The sequence below is a fragment of the Watersipora subatra genome, chromosome 10 (genome assembly GCF_963576615.1).
Source record: "Watersipora subatra chromosome 10, tzWatSuba1.1, whole genome shotgun sequence".
Classification (NCBI taxonomy): domain Eukaryota; kingdom Metazoa; phylum Bryozoa; class Gymnolaemata; order Cheilostomatida; family Watersiporidae; genus Watersipora; species Watersipora subatra.
In genome coordinates this window covers 50,243,722-50,259,150 of record NC_088717.1, presented here as the reverse complement: position 1 = coordinate 50,259,150, position 15,429 = coordinate 50,243,722, and the positions used below count along the sequence as shown (strand labels likewise).

The 15,429-nt window shown below is 37.3% G+C and overlaps 1 protein-coding gene across 4 annotated transcripts in view; it reads left to right on the top strand.

Annotated features, from left to right (window-relative positions):
• The window catches only part of LOC137406530 (LIM and senescent cell antigen-like-containing domain protein 1), a 40,440-nt gene extending 27,783 nt beyond the window's left edge, over positions 1-12,657 (top strand). For 2 of the 4 annotated variants that reach the window (XM_068093120.1, XM_068093118.1), the window contains 8 exons: positions 249-347; positions 1,247-1,292; positions 2,335-2,522; positions 3,986-4,057; positions 6,418-6,626; positions 8,498-8,659; positions 9,999-10,074; positions 11,604-12,657. In XM_068093120.1, the coding sequence (XP_067949221.1) occupies positions 249-347; positions 1,247-1,292; positions 2,335-2,522; positions 3,986-4,057; positions 6,418-6,626; positions 8,498-8,659; positions 9,999-10,074; positions 11,604-11,715 (964 nt within the window). In that variant the 3' untranslated portion in view covers positions 11,716-12,657. The remainder of the gene's footprint in view (positions 1-248; positions 348-1,246; positions 1,293-2,334; positions 2,523-3,985; positions 4,058-6,417; positions 6,627-8,497; positions 8,660-9,998; positions 10,075-11,603) is intronic. The other 2 variants (XM_068093121.1, XM_068093119.1) reach the window with 1 other exon arrangement.
• Positions 12,658-15,429: the final 2,772 nt, after the last annotated feature.

Below are 15,429 nucleotides of genomic sequence, written 5' to 3'. Positions count from 1 at the left end.
TATTCAAAAGAGCCAATAGAAAGTAGAGAAAAGAAGCAGGTGAAGAAATACCATACAGTTCAAATAGCTTATACATATGCAACGAACGCTCAAAGGGGGAAGGTTTGTTTAATGCTGGAATCTTCAGCATGTAACCCAGTGGTTGAGAGAGGATTACTTCTACAAAATCGCTGCTCACAACAGCGGTCTAGGCTCAGTTCTGTTTCATAAACTTAAATGGTAGCTTTAGAACTGCTGTGCTGACTCAGGTCTCCAAGTCAATGCTGCCACTGCGAGGCGAGCATTGATGGGACGGTTGAGCGGATGGTCAACTACAATGGCCAAATATGGCACCCTCGGTGCTTTGTGTAAGTATGGCTGACGAGGAGGATGACTCCTTGCTAACGCTTTAAATTTCATTGGCTTGAACCATACTATTATATGTTCTCCCATTGGTCAGTTTGCTCCATGCGCCATCGGCTGGACGTTGTCCTGCATCGGTGTGCTCAATGTACAGCTATCAGTGGAACTGGATATCCTCTCTATATGTGCTCAGTGATTCTTACCTTCTTCACCAAAGAGCTTCTTGAACAGTAATCGCCACGCATGGGATGTGCAGATTTCTTTCATTTCTTGCCCCATTCAATTGGCTAATTGGCTCCATCATTGTGTCGGGTGCGGATTTGCTGCTCGGGTGACTGTGTATGCTGGGTTGAGAAGAAATGAAGCGTTGACACTGGGTGCTGTCTGGCCTACCTGCTCAGCTATGGAGGCACTTGCACTATTGATACCAAATAGCTCTGATTAAATCCCTTTATTCTGGTACATGACAACATTATATTTACCTCGTGTTACCAGGTAGTACCAACTATACCTTATGTTATATGGCAGATTAGTGCTGCAATGTTCACCTTACCTGCGTAATTATTGGATGCTTTTTCCTATTATTTGACCTCCTACCCTAAAGAGTCTCTGCTAACCGGTCATAAACATTCCTACAGTACGTCTGCTGAGTTGGTTGATGACTGCCTTACTTGTCTTTATTCTCTAACTGGTGCAGTGGACGTCCAAAAGTTGTCAAGAATAAATTGTATCCATACCTTAATGTACCTAACTATATCATCTTATCAGTCTCTGGTGTTATTGCCTACTCTGTGGATGGTAGTTATATCTATCTACTGCTTGCCAATGCCCATGAGAAATACAGTCAATAGCTTCTTTGTCAGTTGCCTGTGATTTCATGAAAATCTATTTTGCTGTGTTTTAGGTGTGCTCAGTGTTTCCAGCCATTTCCTGATGGAGTGTTTTATGAGGTAGGTATTGCGAGCTCACAGGTTTTCTGTCACTTACTATTACTGGTTTTCTGTCACTTGCCATCACGCATTTTTTGTCACTTGCCATCACGCATTTTTTGTCACTTGCCATCACACATTTCCTGTTACTTACCATCACACATTTTCTGTCACATTTCTGTCGCACTTTTTGTCACTTGCCATCACGCATTTTCTGTCAGTTGTCAACACACATTTTCTGTCACTTGCCATCACGCATTTTCTGTCACTTACCATCACGCATTTTCTGTCACTTGCCATCATGCATTTTCTGTCACTTACCATCACGCATTTTCTGTCACTTACTATCACACATTCTGTGTCACTTGCCATCACGCATTTTCTGTCACTTGCCATCACACATTTTCTGTCACCTACCATCTCGCATTTTCTGTCACTAGCCATCACACATTTTCTGTCACTTGCCATCACGCATTTTCTGTCACTTGCCATCACGCATTTTCTGTTGCCTGCCATCACAAGTTTTCTTTCACTTGCCATCACGCACGTGTTTTTGTCACTTGCCATCACGCATTGTCTGTCACTTGCCATCACGCATTTTCTGTCACTTGCCATCACGCATTTTCTGTCACTAGCCATCACGCATTTTCTGTCACTTGCCATCACGCATTTTCTGTTGCCTGCCATCACCCGTTTTCTGTCACCTGCCATCACAAGTTTTCTTTCACTTGCCATCACGCGCGTGTTTTTGTCACTTGCCCTCATGGGTTTTCTGTTACTTCCCATCAAGCGTCTTTTATCATTTACATCACAGGTTTTCGGTCACACGCCATTGCATAGTTGCCAGTGAAATGTAATACGCAGAGACATATATTTATATTTGCTTAGCGGATAATAGGTATGCAACACTGTGGGTGAATTGTCACTCCTCGACTCATGGACTCACATTCTCCATGAATAGTTGAGCTAAATTTTCTTACATAGTACCATGAAGTTTGCAAATGGGAGTTGTCTACCTCTTTTTCATGCTTTGCTCTATCTTTTTTCTCTCATCACGTTTTAGTTTGAAGGTAGGAAGTACTGCGAGCATGACTTCCAAGTTCTTTACGCCCCGTGCTGTAACAAGTGCGGCGAGTTTGTCATAGGGCGAGTTATCAAGGCAATGAATACCTCTTGGCACCCGGACTGCTTCCACTGCCAACTCTGTGACTCACCTCTAGCCGACACGGGCTTTGTGAGAAATATGGGACGGTGAGTAAAGCCTCCAGATAAAACTGATATTTCTTGCTGCGTCTAGTTGCAGAAGTAGCACAGACCTTTACAATGCGTTTCCGAGTTTCTCCTACCGAGATCAGGCCATATTGGTCAAACTGTTTGTCCGTGATGTGATTCTAATAGTATACAGATGAAAACTAACTGTGATCGCTGATTTATGTATGGCTCTACAATCATGTCACTCACCACTCATTTTACTTGGCATCTTTCATCAGTATATTCTTTTAGAAATATGCCAGTCTTGGTTTATTCAGGAATTTGTAGCCTCTACTTTGAATTATTCCTCTACAGTATGAAGTTGTCGACTTTTACATGATGGCAGGTTAGCGTAGAGGTGAATATTTAGTAATTATTTAGCCTGTGTTCCTTACATTTACCTTTGTTGTGGTGCTCCTTCGGTATATTTTATGTGATAATTTACGGCTTGAAATGACACATTTTTTGATATGGTTAGCCAGAACTATTTGAGCAAATTTAGAAGTGAAATCAAGAGAATTAAGAGCTGACACCATGAAGTAAATGCTTCCTTCACGTCTTCCTTTAGCATGATGTGCAAGGACTGTGAATTGTACAGAAAAAGACGAGCAAGGTTTTGTTCACAGATATTGTAGACTAGCGGCAAGCCCGGCAACGCCTGAGATATTTTCATTTTTAGTCAGATAGCCTGTGGGTGTTTAGAAGGTTGGTTTTCACGAACCAGATAGGGTTTTTAGCCAAAACATGTTTGAAGCCAAAACATGCCAATGGATGTTACGCAGGCTAACAGAGCAAATAAAAGAGCACAATGACAATGTGGGAGCTATTCATATAGATGGAGTTGAACAGTAGTTGGCACATTTTTTTGATTGAATGTTACACTGAATGTTTACTGTAAACTGCTCCACAAGATTCCTTAAAGCTCGTATGAGATGTACCCAGGCAACCCGGCACTGTGGTACACTAGTAGGTACACTCATGGTGTACTTAGTAAAGCTAGATAAAGGTATTACTAGATATTCAAATATTCGATACTGATATTGGCGCCGTTGCGCATCTCAGTGACTGACTTATGTCCATCGCGAGGGATGTGCAGCCATTTATATATTTATGGTTATTAAGATGTAAAAGCTGTTGTTGTCTAAATTAGCACGTATTTATGTTCAGGTTATTAGCATTAATAGAGGCTCTCCAGTTATCACACCCACCCTGTTACATTTCAAAGTTTGGCATAAATTTCATTCCTCTGTACACTAGTGTCATGTTTTATCACTAAATTTGACACATGGCGACAGGTGTTCATTGACCTAAGCAATGCCTTAAGGCTATAGCTAATCAACTGAGGCACGCAAGGTAAGCCAAGTGATGCAATATTGTCACCGCTCCCGGTAACAAACACTCTCAGCCTGTACAGTATGTAATGTATATGCATAAGCCTATGGTGGCATTTGGTTTACTTGTAGTGCCCTCTGTCGAGACTGCAACTTGCAGGAGAAAGCTTCGAGCAGCGGGAAGTATGTCTGCCACAAATGCCAGTGAGTGTCATCTTCAACTTCAGTACCTCGTAGCGTTTGTCATCATCAGTGCATTGTTTAGGTTGAAGCTCAGATATGGCATCCGTGGTTTTTGCTAGATGTCTAGGTTATCTTGGAATACATGCTAGTGAGAGAGACAGACAGAGAAAAAGAGTGGCCGCAGCTAGCTGTTAAACACATTGTGTGAAAGGGTGGCTGATCTGAATGTGTCTATCTAGCACTCAGACATAATAGTGATTCTCCTTTGGTCTCCCTTATCAACAATATAATTGAAATCGGAATGAACCACACACTACCCGCACAATTGGCTGTTAAAGGTTATGAGAGACACATACTTCAATTGGAACAACTTACAATGAGCTGTTATATGATCCTGAACCAAATATCTTTGTCTTCTCAGGAAGTTAACATCATTATTCCTACTGTTTGTGTACGATTCTATTCGCAATGGATGAACTGTGAATAGGCTAATAATGATAAATAGTTATAAAGATTGAGCTCACTGATAAAACATCGTTCAATTAAAGTTGAGAGGCAGTTATGCATATTGAAAGTGACTGACTTTACTAAGCGTCGAGCTTTTTCACTTAGGCTGCATTTATTTTTATCAAAAACGACATTTTCTGACAAAAGATTGGCTTTCAGTCAAGACTACTGCCAAAGTCGATGGCATCAAAAGATGCATTTCTTATCGCTGCCGAACTTCTTACCTATTATGTCTCTAGTTACTGGTTTCTCCAAAACTCTCTGTCCCAGTTTGAAAAGATACTTGACCGAAATTTTCTTTTTAAAGTTGGTCAATTAAGTTGTAAACTGTCTTTCTTAAAGCACTTGCTGGCAAATATTTCGGCTGTCAATGGAGCAAAACTTGGCACGCCTTTTTCATTAAAGTTTGGAGTTGTGTTCTTTAATACAAGGAAGAGCAACTCTTGACTTAAAATTACATGCCTGATCGATAGAGTAGTGCAAAGCCTTGAACAACATAAATCCAACCTTGCAATTTTATAATTACCACCTGACTTAGTTTATTAAGATCATCTCGAATTCCTGCGTTGGTTTTCATCAGATATAACAAATAATATACTTTTTTGATAAGGTATTGCGAGCAGATAAAACTCTTTGTGCTAATTCACCGCGTGAGTTTTTATGATCTACAAGCAATGCAACTCGCCAGTGGTAAGCATTCTGCTTGAAAAGCTCTAAAAATTAACCCTTAATGCAGGTTGGCAACCCGCAGGTTGGCAAACAAAATCTGTGATCATGTGCAGTAATTATTATACGCTGCTACTTACCTCCGCATATTTAAAATACATGCAAAAACTGGAGTTAAACAGTCCTGCGACATCTTTACATCACAATTAAACAACTGTCTTGAAAAGAGTACAGAATCATTCATTACTAGGGTGTGAATTATAATGATGCAATTCATTTTGGTGTAATTACATGTATCTGCTTTTAGAATTCCATGTGCTCGGGTTGATATTTCAAGTAAAGATTATTCCCTTGATAAAGCTAGTTTTTATTCGAGAGTTGTCTGCCTAATGTAAGGCAACGTGTATGTGTGTAAGTATAACATTATTGGCAATAGTAATCATCAAAAAGAAAAGAAAAATGTTGTTTTTTATTACCTGCCAAAATGAAAAAAAGAAATAAACAAACAAAAATCATGAATTATTTTGAGAGTTGAACCGAATAAAACTTATTGGAAATTAATGTTTGGTCAATTCATAGTTCTGCATATTATAGAAAATTCATGCCGTGTCTCCTGGTGCCTCTATAAGCGTACAAATCAAAATCGTTGGCAGCTTACTTATCACGGCCTCAAATCTAATTTGGCTTAAAAATACTATTTTGAGTGTCAATAAAGGAGATAGAGATCCATGCAGTCTTTCTCAAAATCATTTCAAACTTGGTATTGAGTACGTTCTTTTAGTCTATTTCATATCTATAGAAATACAATAATATCTCGATATATGAGAAATTTGAGATAGGAGGGAAATCCTGAGCAAATCTTTTGTTTCCATATATAAGACAAATTTGGTATATGAGCATACGAGATGGTTGTTGATGTGGCCACTAGATGGCCTGGTGTCATGGCTACGAGAAAAGCATCGCTAGGTTTTTAAAGTCGGATCAGAAAAGTTTTAAAAAGGCCGACTAAAGGAGCCAAGCTGGAAGTAGACAATGAAAAACGAATACAAAATTACAATTAAATTTGGTATAAGGTTAAAACTATATTATAGCGTTACACGATCACTTTTAGTATTTCTGATTGCTGTGAGAAAGCTATTGTGTGCACATGCACACTAGAATACGCTGACTATTGGTCTGAGTTGATCGGAGTACATAAATGTTTGTAGTATGATAATAGAGGAAGGGTATCTGAAGCTGAAGGGAGATGTTTACCATCCTTACCATTTCAACTGCGCTATGTGTAGTACTGAACTAACTCCTGATGCGAGGGAGAAGAATGGCGAGTTGTTATGCCTACGCTGTCATGACAAGGCCGGTGTACCGATATGTGGAGCCTGTAGGAGACCTATAGAAGGCAGAGTCATCAATGCATTAGGTACTGTCATGTCTTGTGTGTAGTTTAATCACATATCATCAAGCTCACGACAGCTGTATGTTTGTGTCACTTTTTATTGGCCTTAGTAAATCATCAACAAAAACGATGTTTCTCGTTACATGACAAAACAAAAATGAGAAGGCAGAAATCAAGAATTGTTGAGTGAGTTGAACAAAAGTGTTTTAAAAGTTGGTAATTTAATAGTATCGTAGAGGAGTCGAGGTAGTGGATTGAAGGTTGTAGTAACAGAAAGTTCATAAACCAGAACATACGATGGCGGATGTAGTATGTTTGTGTCATAAGTGTTTGTGTCATGAAGTCGAAAATGATGTTTGTCATAAATGTGGAAGGGTGAACATAAATATTCTCGGCATAGTTTACGCGCATTTTTTAAACCTGTAAACACTGAAACAAACAAGTTTGGTATATGGCAATATGTTAAAAAATTTTGTGATGCGATTGTTGGAAGCATGGTAAGCTAGAATGTGTTACCGGTAGTATACAAGTCTTAGTGCTGATTTCTGTAAAAAAACAGACTTTGTTGAATCAGTGATGAAACCAAGTAAATTTTTGGACTTGTTTACTGATTGTATGAGTGAGTCGTTGATCTTAGATAAGAGAGGGTCTCCCTATCAAGTGCATCAAGTGTTAGTCATACAAGACCGTTTGAGATGGAGCACATCATGTTCCAGCTCCTGATTGTCTCCATACGAGAGTTTGATTTTGAAAACAAAGGAAAATTTTGGTGCATATGCGAATTTGAGTTTAGTATGAACAAAACTATTGCATTGCTAAAGCCAGTGGAAAGGCATCAAAAGATGCTTTAATTCGTAGGTGTTGAGCCTCTCCAGGCATTTTCTATCTAATGCCTGCTTTCTGTAGAATGTTATGCTTATGTAGTTTTAGAGGACTTTTAGACAGCGAACAAACATTTCTTAACTTTGGTCGACAAAATTTGGGCTGCCTTTCTCAAAGCGTTTGCTCTCAAAAGTTACAGCAGTCTGAGGGAACTGTCAAAACTGGCATCATTCTTCTTGAACATTAAGATATGGAGTTGTCTTCTTCTTGCCTGCAAGGAAGCGCAACTCGTAATTTAACAAAATATGCTTGATCAAAGGAGTAATGCAAATTTTTGAGCGACACAAATCAAACCTTGCAATTCTATAAACACTTCATATTTTTTTATTTTACCACAGGTAGACCTCCTGGAATTAATGGTACCATATGATTTCCATTCTTGTGCTGACATATTCCTGCACATATATGTAGCTTGTTTATATCCTGTCCAAATGTATTTACCCGTATGTTCTTTCTAGTTTAATCGATTACATTGATTCATCTTCAGGATATTTACCTAGCGCAGTTGTCAATATCTGTATAATAGTTTATCAACACGATGACAAACTAATATAGACAATTGACATAAAAGTTGGCAAAAAATAAATGAAAAATGACAGATATAATATAAGAAACACCTATGCTGTAATCATGTGATACTTAATAGCACAGGGAGGGCGGTAATAGGCTTATTGAAATTATGACATGTCTATGAAACGGGTCGAACGGTTATGTAATATACTTTGTTTTGGCTGTTTAGGAACATAATTTCAACATAAATGGTAAAAAAACTTCCAAATACGAAAAATGAAGCAAAGCACAAGAAGTGTTTTGTTGATGCCTGTTTGTAGCACTAGTTTATCTCTTGTATGTTTCTGCGCGAGTCATATATACAGATGTTGTTACTAGAGCTGCCAATTCTCATGTGGCTAGCAACCCTTTTCCTTTCGCAACCATTCCATTCAGAATATACTTTTTCAGATGAATGATACTGTCATTTTTTCAACGGTGTGTGTTTTTATTGCTGCTCGCAGGGAAGACTTGGCATCCAGAGCATTTTGTGTGCGCAAAATGTGAGAAACCCTTCCATGGTTCCCGTCACTACGAGAGAAGGAACTTGGCATACTGCCAGATGCATTTTCATCAGCTCTTTGGAGACCTCTGCTTTGTTTGTAACAACGTCATACCAGGGGATGGTGAGTCACTTGTACTGTGTGGTTGTATAACTAGAGATTGGGACTTTCATTTTTTGTCTAATCAATGGATAACCTCAGAGTTTATGGGGTCCCTAACCTTCAGTTGTACAAGAAAAAAAAATTGCAAGTGTCGTTTTTTAAATTTATAAAGTCAACTTTAAACTTAGCCCTTGCTAGCTATAACAACACAAAGGTATAACTAACACAAAAGGTATAACTAACACAAAAGGTATAACTAACACGACAGGTATAACTAGCACGACAGGTTGATCTTGTGGAAATGAATCTGCCACAAATAAAAGTTCTTTGAAGATGGTAAAGAACTTCCAGTTTTTCAGTCAAGCACTTATTAATCTACAATGATCGATTTATACATATATCTGGAGACAAACATGATGATTAGTGTTAAGGCACCCGCTAGCATGTTCCGTAGTCTGTGAGGTACCTAGACACTTGCTATAGATTCAGTATGTGAACACGAAGCTAACAGCAGTCCAGTTTTGTTGTGTTTAACTACTCGGCCCAAAGTATTTCTTCTTTGTAAAATTTCTTCAACTGTCTCCCGTGTCAAGGATTAGTTGTAAGTAATAAGACCAGATATTAGTTGTTTTCATCATCGTCATACTTTTACTCAAATCTTTGGCAGAAGAATAAACCAACTGTCTGAACAGATCCGGCAGAAGTTTTGCTGAATTAGCACCATGGTAAATGTGCAAATTGATGATTTCCTTGTGCAACACGGCAAGTTGGCGCCGAGCTCTGATTTTCAGATATTTAGTGCTTTATCATCATTGGCAGATTTCACTAGAGAGCAATTTTCATCTACTAGGAAGATTATTATTATTCCTTTTTAAACTTTGATAACTCTATGAGATGTACAGTAACTCTATGAGGTAACTTTAGTAACTGTTTTTTCATCAATGTCTGAAAAATATAAAGTTAACTGATAGTTAACTTTATGAAGTTAACTGACATTATTGACCAAAAGGAATATGTTGGTTCCTCTGACAATGGGAAGATGACTTATCTAAAACTTCCTGAGCGTTTAACCCTCTTGTGTCATATTTTGCTTTTATAATTTGCTGGAACTGGACGAGTATCTCCTTCAGTCTGAGAATTGAGCAAGAATGAAACAGTTCGGTTCAGCTAGCACATTTCGACTACTGGTTTTGCTTGCCTCCATTTCATTCATCAAGCCACTTCACTGGAGATACCAGCCCTGTGTGTTGAAGTTTTGTTACACAAGCCTTAAGGAATAAAGGCTATATTCCTGGTTCTTGCCCACAGCTAAAGATTTGAGCCAAAATTCTGTCTAATAATTGTTGATGTCTTTTTACAGTATGTCGGGCTTTGAACAAGTGCTGGTGTTTTGAACATTTCTCCTGCTCGGTGTGTGACAGACAACTTACTGAGAAGTAAGTAATGCTCATCGCTCTAACTACTTAGTGACGATGGCTATTGATACGCTCTTATCTTAAGGCATCCCTTCCACATTCCTTCTACACACTATACATAGCCTTAGGAAAACATCTTATAGATATGAAGGCTATACACACGTACCCTTAGGTGAAAAAATATAGATGTACGAGGCTCTCTATACCTTGCCTCGGGTGAAGCCTTCTGTTCATATAACGTATCTTACTTATCCTGGCCTCGTGTATATCATATCTCAATACAAACTAATTACCAAGAGTTTATTAAGTAACCTCTCTGACCTCCGGGTACAATTTGTTTGCTTCAACTCATGTTGTACGTTTCATAGATTGTTTCTTTAGTAGTCACTTTCATAGAGAAGTCATTTTCATAAAATTATCGTTTTCATAAAGTAGTTGTTTTCATAGAACACTTTTCATAAAGTAACGGTTTTATAACATAGTTTTGGTAAGATCATGAAAAGCTTGCATGTTGTGATATCAGATTATGTCAAACATTACTAAACTAGCTCTGTAAAGTTTGAGATGAGCCTCTCATGAGATGCACATAGTAACATCTCTATATCACATGCTCACCCTAGGCATATGCTAACACCTACATATCACATGTTCACCCTAGGCATACAGTAACATCTACATATCATATGTTCACCCTAGGCATATAATAACACCTACATATCATATGTTCAGCCAAGGCATATAATAACACCTACATATCATATGTTCACCCTAGGCATATAATAACATCTACGTATCACATGTTCACCCTAGGCATATAATAACATCTACATATCATATATTCACCCTCGGCATATGCTAACACCTACGTATCATATGTTCATCCTAGGCATACTATAACACCTACGTATCATATGTTCACCCTAGGCATATAATAACATCTACATATCATATGTTCTTCCTAGGCATATAATAACATCTACATATCATATATTCACCCTCGGCATATGCTAACACCTACGTATCATATGTTCATCCTAGGCATACTATAACACCTACATATCATATGTTCAGCCAAGGCATATAATAACACCTACATATCATATGTTCACCCTAGGCTTACAATAACACCTACATATCATATGTTCATCCTAGGCATATAATAACATCTACATATCATATGTTCACCCTAGGCATACAATAACGCCTACATATCACATGTTCTCCCTAGGCATATGCTAACACCTATGTATCATATATTCACCCTAGGCATATAATAACACCTACATATCATATGTTCACCCTAGGCATATAATAACACCTCCATATCATATGTTCACCCTAGGCATATAATAACACCTACATATCATATGTTCACCCTAGGCATATAATAACACCTACATATCATATGTTCACCCTAGGCATATCTACGCATCACATGTTCACCGTAGACTTTTACTGTCTTTAACCAAATATGTTTATGTATTCAGTAGTAATGCTTTTCTTATCAAAACTATATCAATATATTATCCGTTAGTCTACATTACTTTTAGAACAAAGTTTTTTGTGATGGATGTGAAACCCGTGTGCAAGCATTGCTTTGAGAAGTTTCCTGGGGAGCTACAGAGGAGACTGAAGAAGGCATCTGACGCCAGTCTGAGTTAGAGACCAGATCTTTCTTATATAACGCCGACTGCCTCTCTCGACCTCCTTTGCTCTAATATTCTCAACGCATAGACGAGATACACCCGACTATCATTTGTATCACCCCCACTTTTCAGACAAGCATTCATGGCTAGATTCAAAGAAATACGTATCAAGTTGAGAACCACCTTTTCATAAATCCCACAGAGTTTCAGTATAACACTTGGCATAGCGCTATTTGGCTTTGCACGTGTGTGGTGCGGAGATTACTGGTACCGTACGGGAGGTGCTATACAGGAGTAAGTTGCTATTTCCTGTTGAACAGCTCTGAATCGCTGTACTACATCTGCTATCCTTCTTAGCCTGCCAAATGCTCATTCTTGTTAAAGGATGGAGAACACAACTCCACAACTTTTCATATTGTTCTGTAGGTACATGTACTTCAACTTGTTAGCCTAGTCAATATTAAATATCTCAAAGTTGTTTGTTAGCCTTTTTGTTCATTTTTAAATGAGTAGATTTTGAATACATATATTTTTATGCATGTTGATTGACCTTTTTGGTTAAGTTACATTGGCTTAACAATTTTTGCTTAATTAGTGAATCGTGGTTTTTAATCGCTTGTATGTTCGCTTATGGACCTCTAGAAAAATTAGCGTCGTATTTATAGAGTGATGCATGATATCTATAGATTTTAACCCTCTGCCATGTGATTTAATGCATTGAGTAGCTGATGGCACCAGTTTGATCTAACAGGCATTTACTTATTGTTAGGACAATTTTACACTTGGACGATTCATGATCGTCTCACTGTAGCATTCAGGTCAGCATTACAGCCCCTCATACATTTTATTGTTCTTACTGTAAATGCTTATTATATTTATTCTCGTTAAATATGAATTAATTATTGGGTTTTTTGTCTTCGTCTGATCAAACTCCCTGTGGAAATACTAATGTCGTCAATAAAATGTAGCTTGTGTTTTTTCTCTCTCTCTTGCGCTGAAATCGTCAGTCCTTGATTCAACGCAAGCAATGCGAGTGGCGTTTGGTATATACAGTGGTGTGAAAAATAAACGGGCCTCTCCTAAAAGAATATCCCTTTGTTGACGTTGCAGCACTCAATACCTTTAATCCCTCTATTAAGTATTGTTGCCATAGAAATTATACACCAAAAAGGAGTTTAAATAGTGTAAACTTTGTTGAAACTAATTATAATTTTAAACAACAATATTGAGTAACTCTTATAGTGATTCAAACTTAACATTTATTTCTGACCCTTTTACTCATTCGGACCTCAAATAAAGAAATATTCTATTTGAAAATAACTTTGAGCAGTTGAGTTAATCAAATCAAAGGTTTTATGCAAAATAATCCTTGTGTCTTAGAATAATAGAAGAAACATTATGTTGAAGTTGTTGTTACGCTATAAAATTGGATGTATAACATTAGGAAATCCATGAAATATTCTTGGTGACATGAAATAGAATGAATTTACCAATGATACACATCCAATTTTATAGTATAACAACAACTTCAATAGAACTTTTCTTCTATTCACTAAAACAGAAAGACTGGAGGATTATTTTGCATAAAACCTTTGATTGGAGTAACTCAACTGTTCAAAGTTATTTTCAAATAGAATGTTTCTTTATTTAAAGTCCGAATGAGTAAAAGGGTCGGAATAAATTGTCAAGTTTGAATCACTATAAGAGTTACTCAATATTGTTGTTTAAAACCAACTAATTGCATCAAAATCTACTCTATTCAAGCTTCCTTTCGATGTATAATTTGGATGAGAACGGCTCTAGAACGATACTTAAAAGAAGGATTGAGTGCTGCAACGTCACCAAAGGGGATATTTTTTTGGGGGCTCGTTTATTTTTCACACCACTGTACATTGTCATTTAGAGTGGTCTTTAACTCGAGGGTTTCGAAGGCCTCACTCGCAGCCCTGTGCTATGTTTCTCTTTTGTAGCTGTCACACAGATTGTTTTAACTTGGTGCAACCTGATTTGTCATTGACAAGTGTAACAGTAAATTAGAAACCTTGTCAAATGCCGAACAACCATCCACAATGTAAACCAACTTGTTATAAAATTTCACTTGGTTTAAATGCAGCCAGCCGATGTAACCACCCTGCTCAGTTGAGTTTCGCCTTGAAATTATCCCCCATACCTATTTTCCTTTTCAAATTCCATTAAATCTATTTCATATGATGTATGTATCTGTACTACGTATGTACTTAATATAATTGCAGTACTCGTGCTATTATATTGACCCTTTTGACCGATCAAAATCTCCCATAAGCGTCCAAAACCTGAGTAAACTTTTTTGAAAATTTAGTAATCTAAATTTATTTGTACACGCAAGCTTTTTTGTACATAACCATCCATTTACATGCATATTACAACGACTGTCTATGTATGGTATGTCTATGTATGGTATGTCTATGTATGATATGTCTATGTATGGTATGTCTCTGTATGGTATGTCTATGTATGGTATGTCTATGTATGGTATGTCTATGTATGGTATGTCTATGTATGGTATGTCTCTGTATGGTATGTCTATGTATGGTATGTCTATGTATGGTATGTCTATGTATGGTATGTCTCTGTATGGTATGTCTATGTATGGTATGTCTATGTATATGTCTATGTATGGTATGTCTATGTATGATATGTCTATGTATGGTATGTCTATGTATGATATGTCTATGTATGGTATGTCTATGTATGATATGTCTATGTATGATATGTCTATGTATGGTATGTCTATGTATGATATGTCTATGTATGGTATGTCTATGTATGATATGTCTATGTATGGTATGTCTATGTATGATATGCCTATATATGGTATGTCTATGTATGGTATGTCTATGTATGGTATGCTTTGAAATATTCTTTTCAGTAGAGACCATAACACAGTTCTTACACCATGTTATTATGCCTGCTCCTTTATCATCGTCGGAGCTACTATAGTCATCACTTTTCTCATTGTATGTGAAATCTTCAGTTATATCACTATCATCATCTGAATTATTTTCATATCGATCAATCAAAAAATCGTTGATGCCTGCATGGGCAAAGAAAGTTTTAGATTTTCATTTCAACTTCTACCAAAAACAACCTGTCTTTTTACAGCTTAATGAGCAAACGACATTTACCAATAAAAGACATTTACATGTATGTCATTTTCCCAGCAAAATGATTTATATATTATAATTAATAACCTTATGCCGATAACTCAAGAAAACCTGAGCACTGGTAAAAGTTTCAACACTCCTCAGGTAATTGGAACAGAAACAAAGTAAATGTTCAAATTAGCACAAAACTGGTCACTCATCCGAACATATGACTATGTACACACAGTTGGAAGCCTTGTTCTTTATCAAGCAGTCATATAACTTGGGAACATGATCAGGCTGTTCAACACCTTATATAAGGTTAAGAAGGAATAATAACTATCAGGTCATCAGAAAAGCATCAAAAACCATGGATAGTTGTATGCAGTACAGCCGTTTAAATTGGTGTAGCATGTCATGGCTCACTCGACTGGTAAGCTCTGAACTGATAAACCCCACAAGACTTATTGCTCGTTCAATATATTGTTAAATTATTAATTTATTTCAAGTTTTAGAGTTGTTTTGACATTACGGCGAGTCTACGAACGACGACTTTATAGGGTTTCAAATTTACAAATATTTGTTAGTGTATTGGCACACTTCGGCTG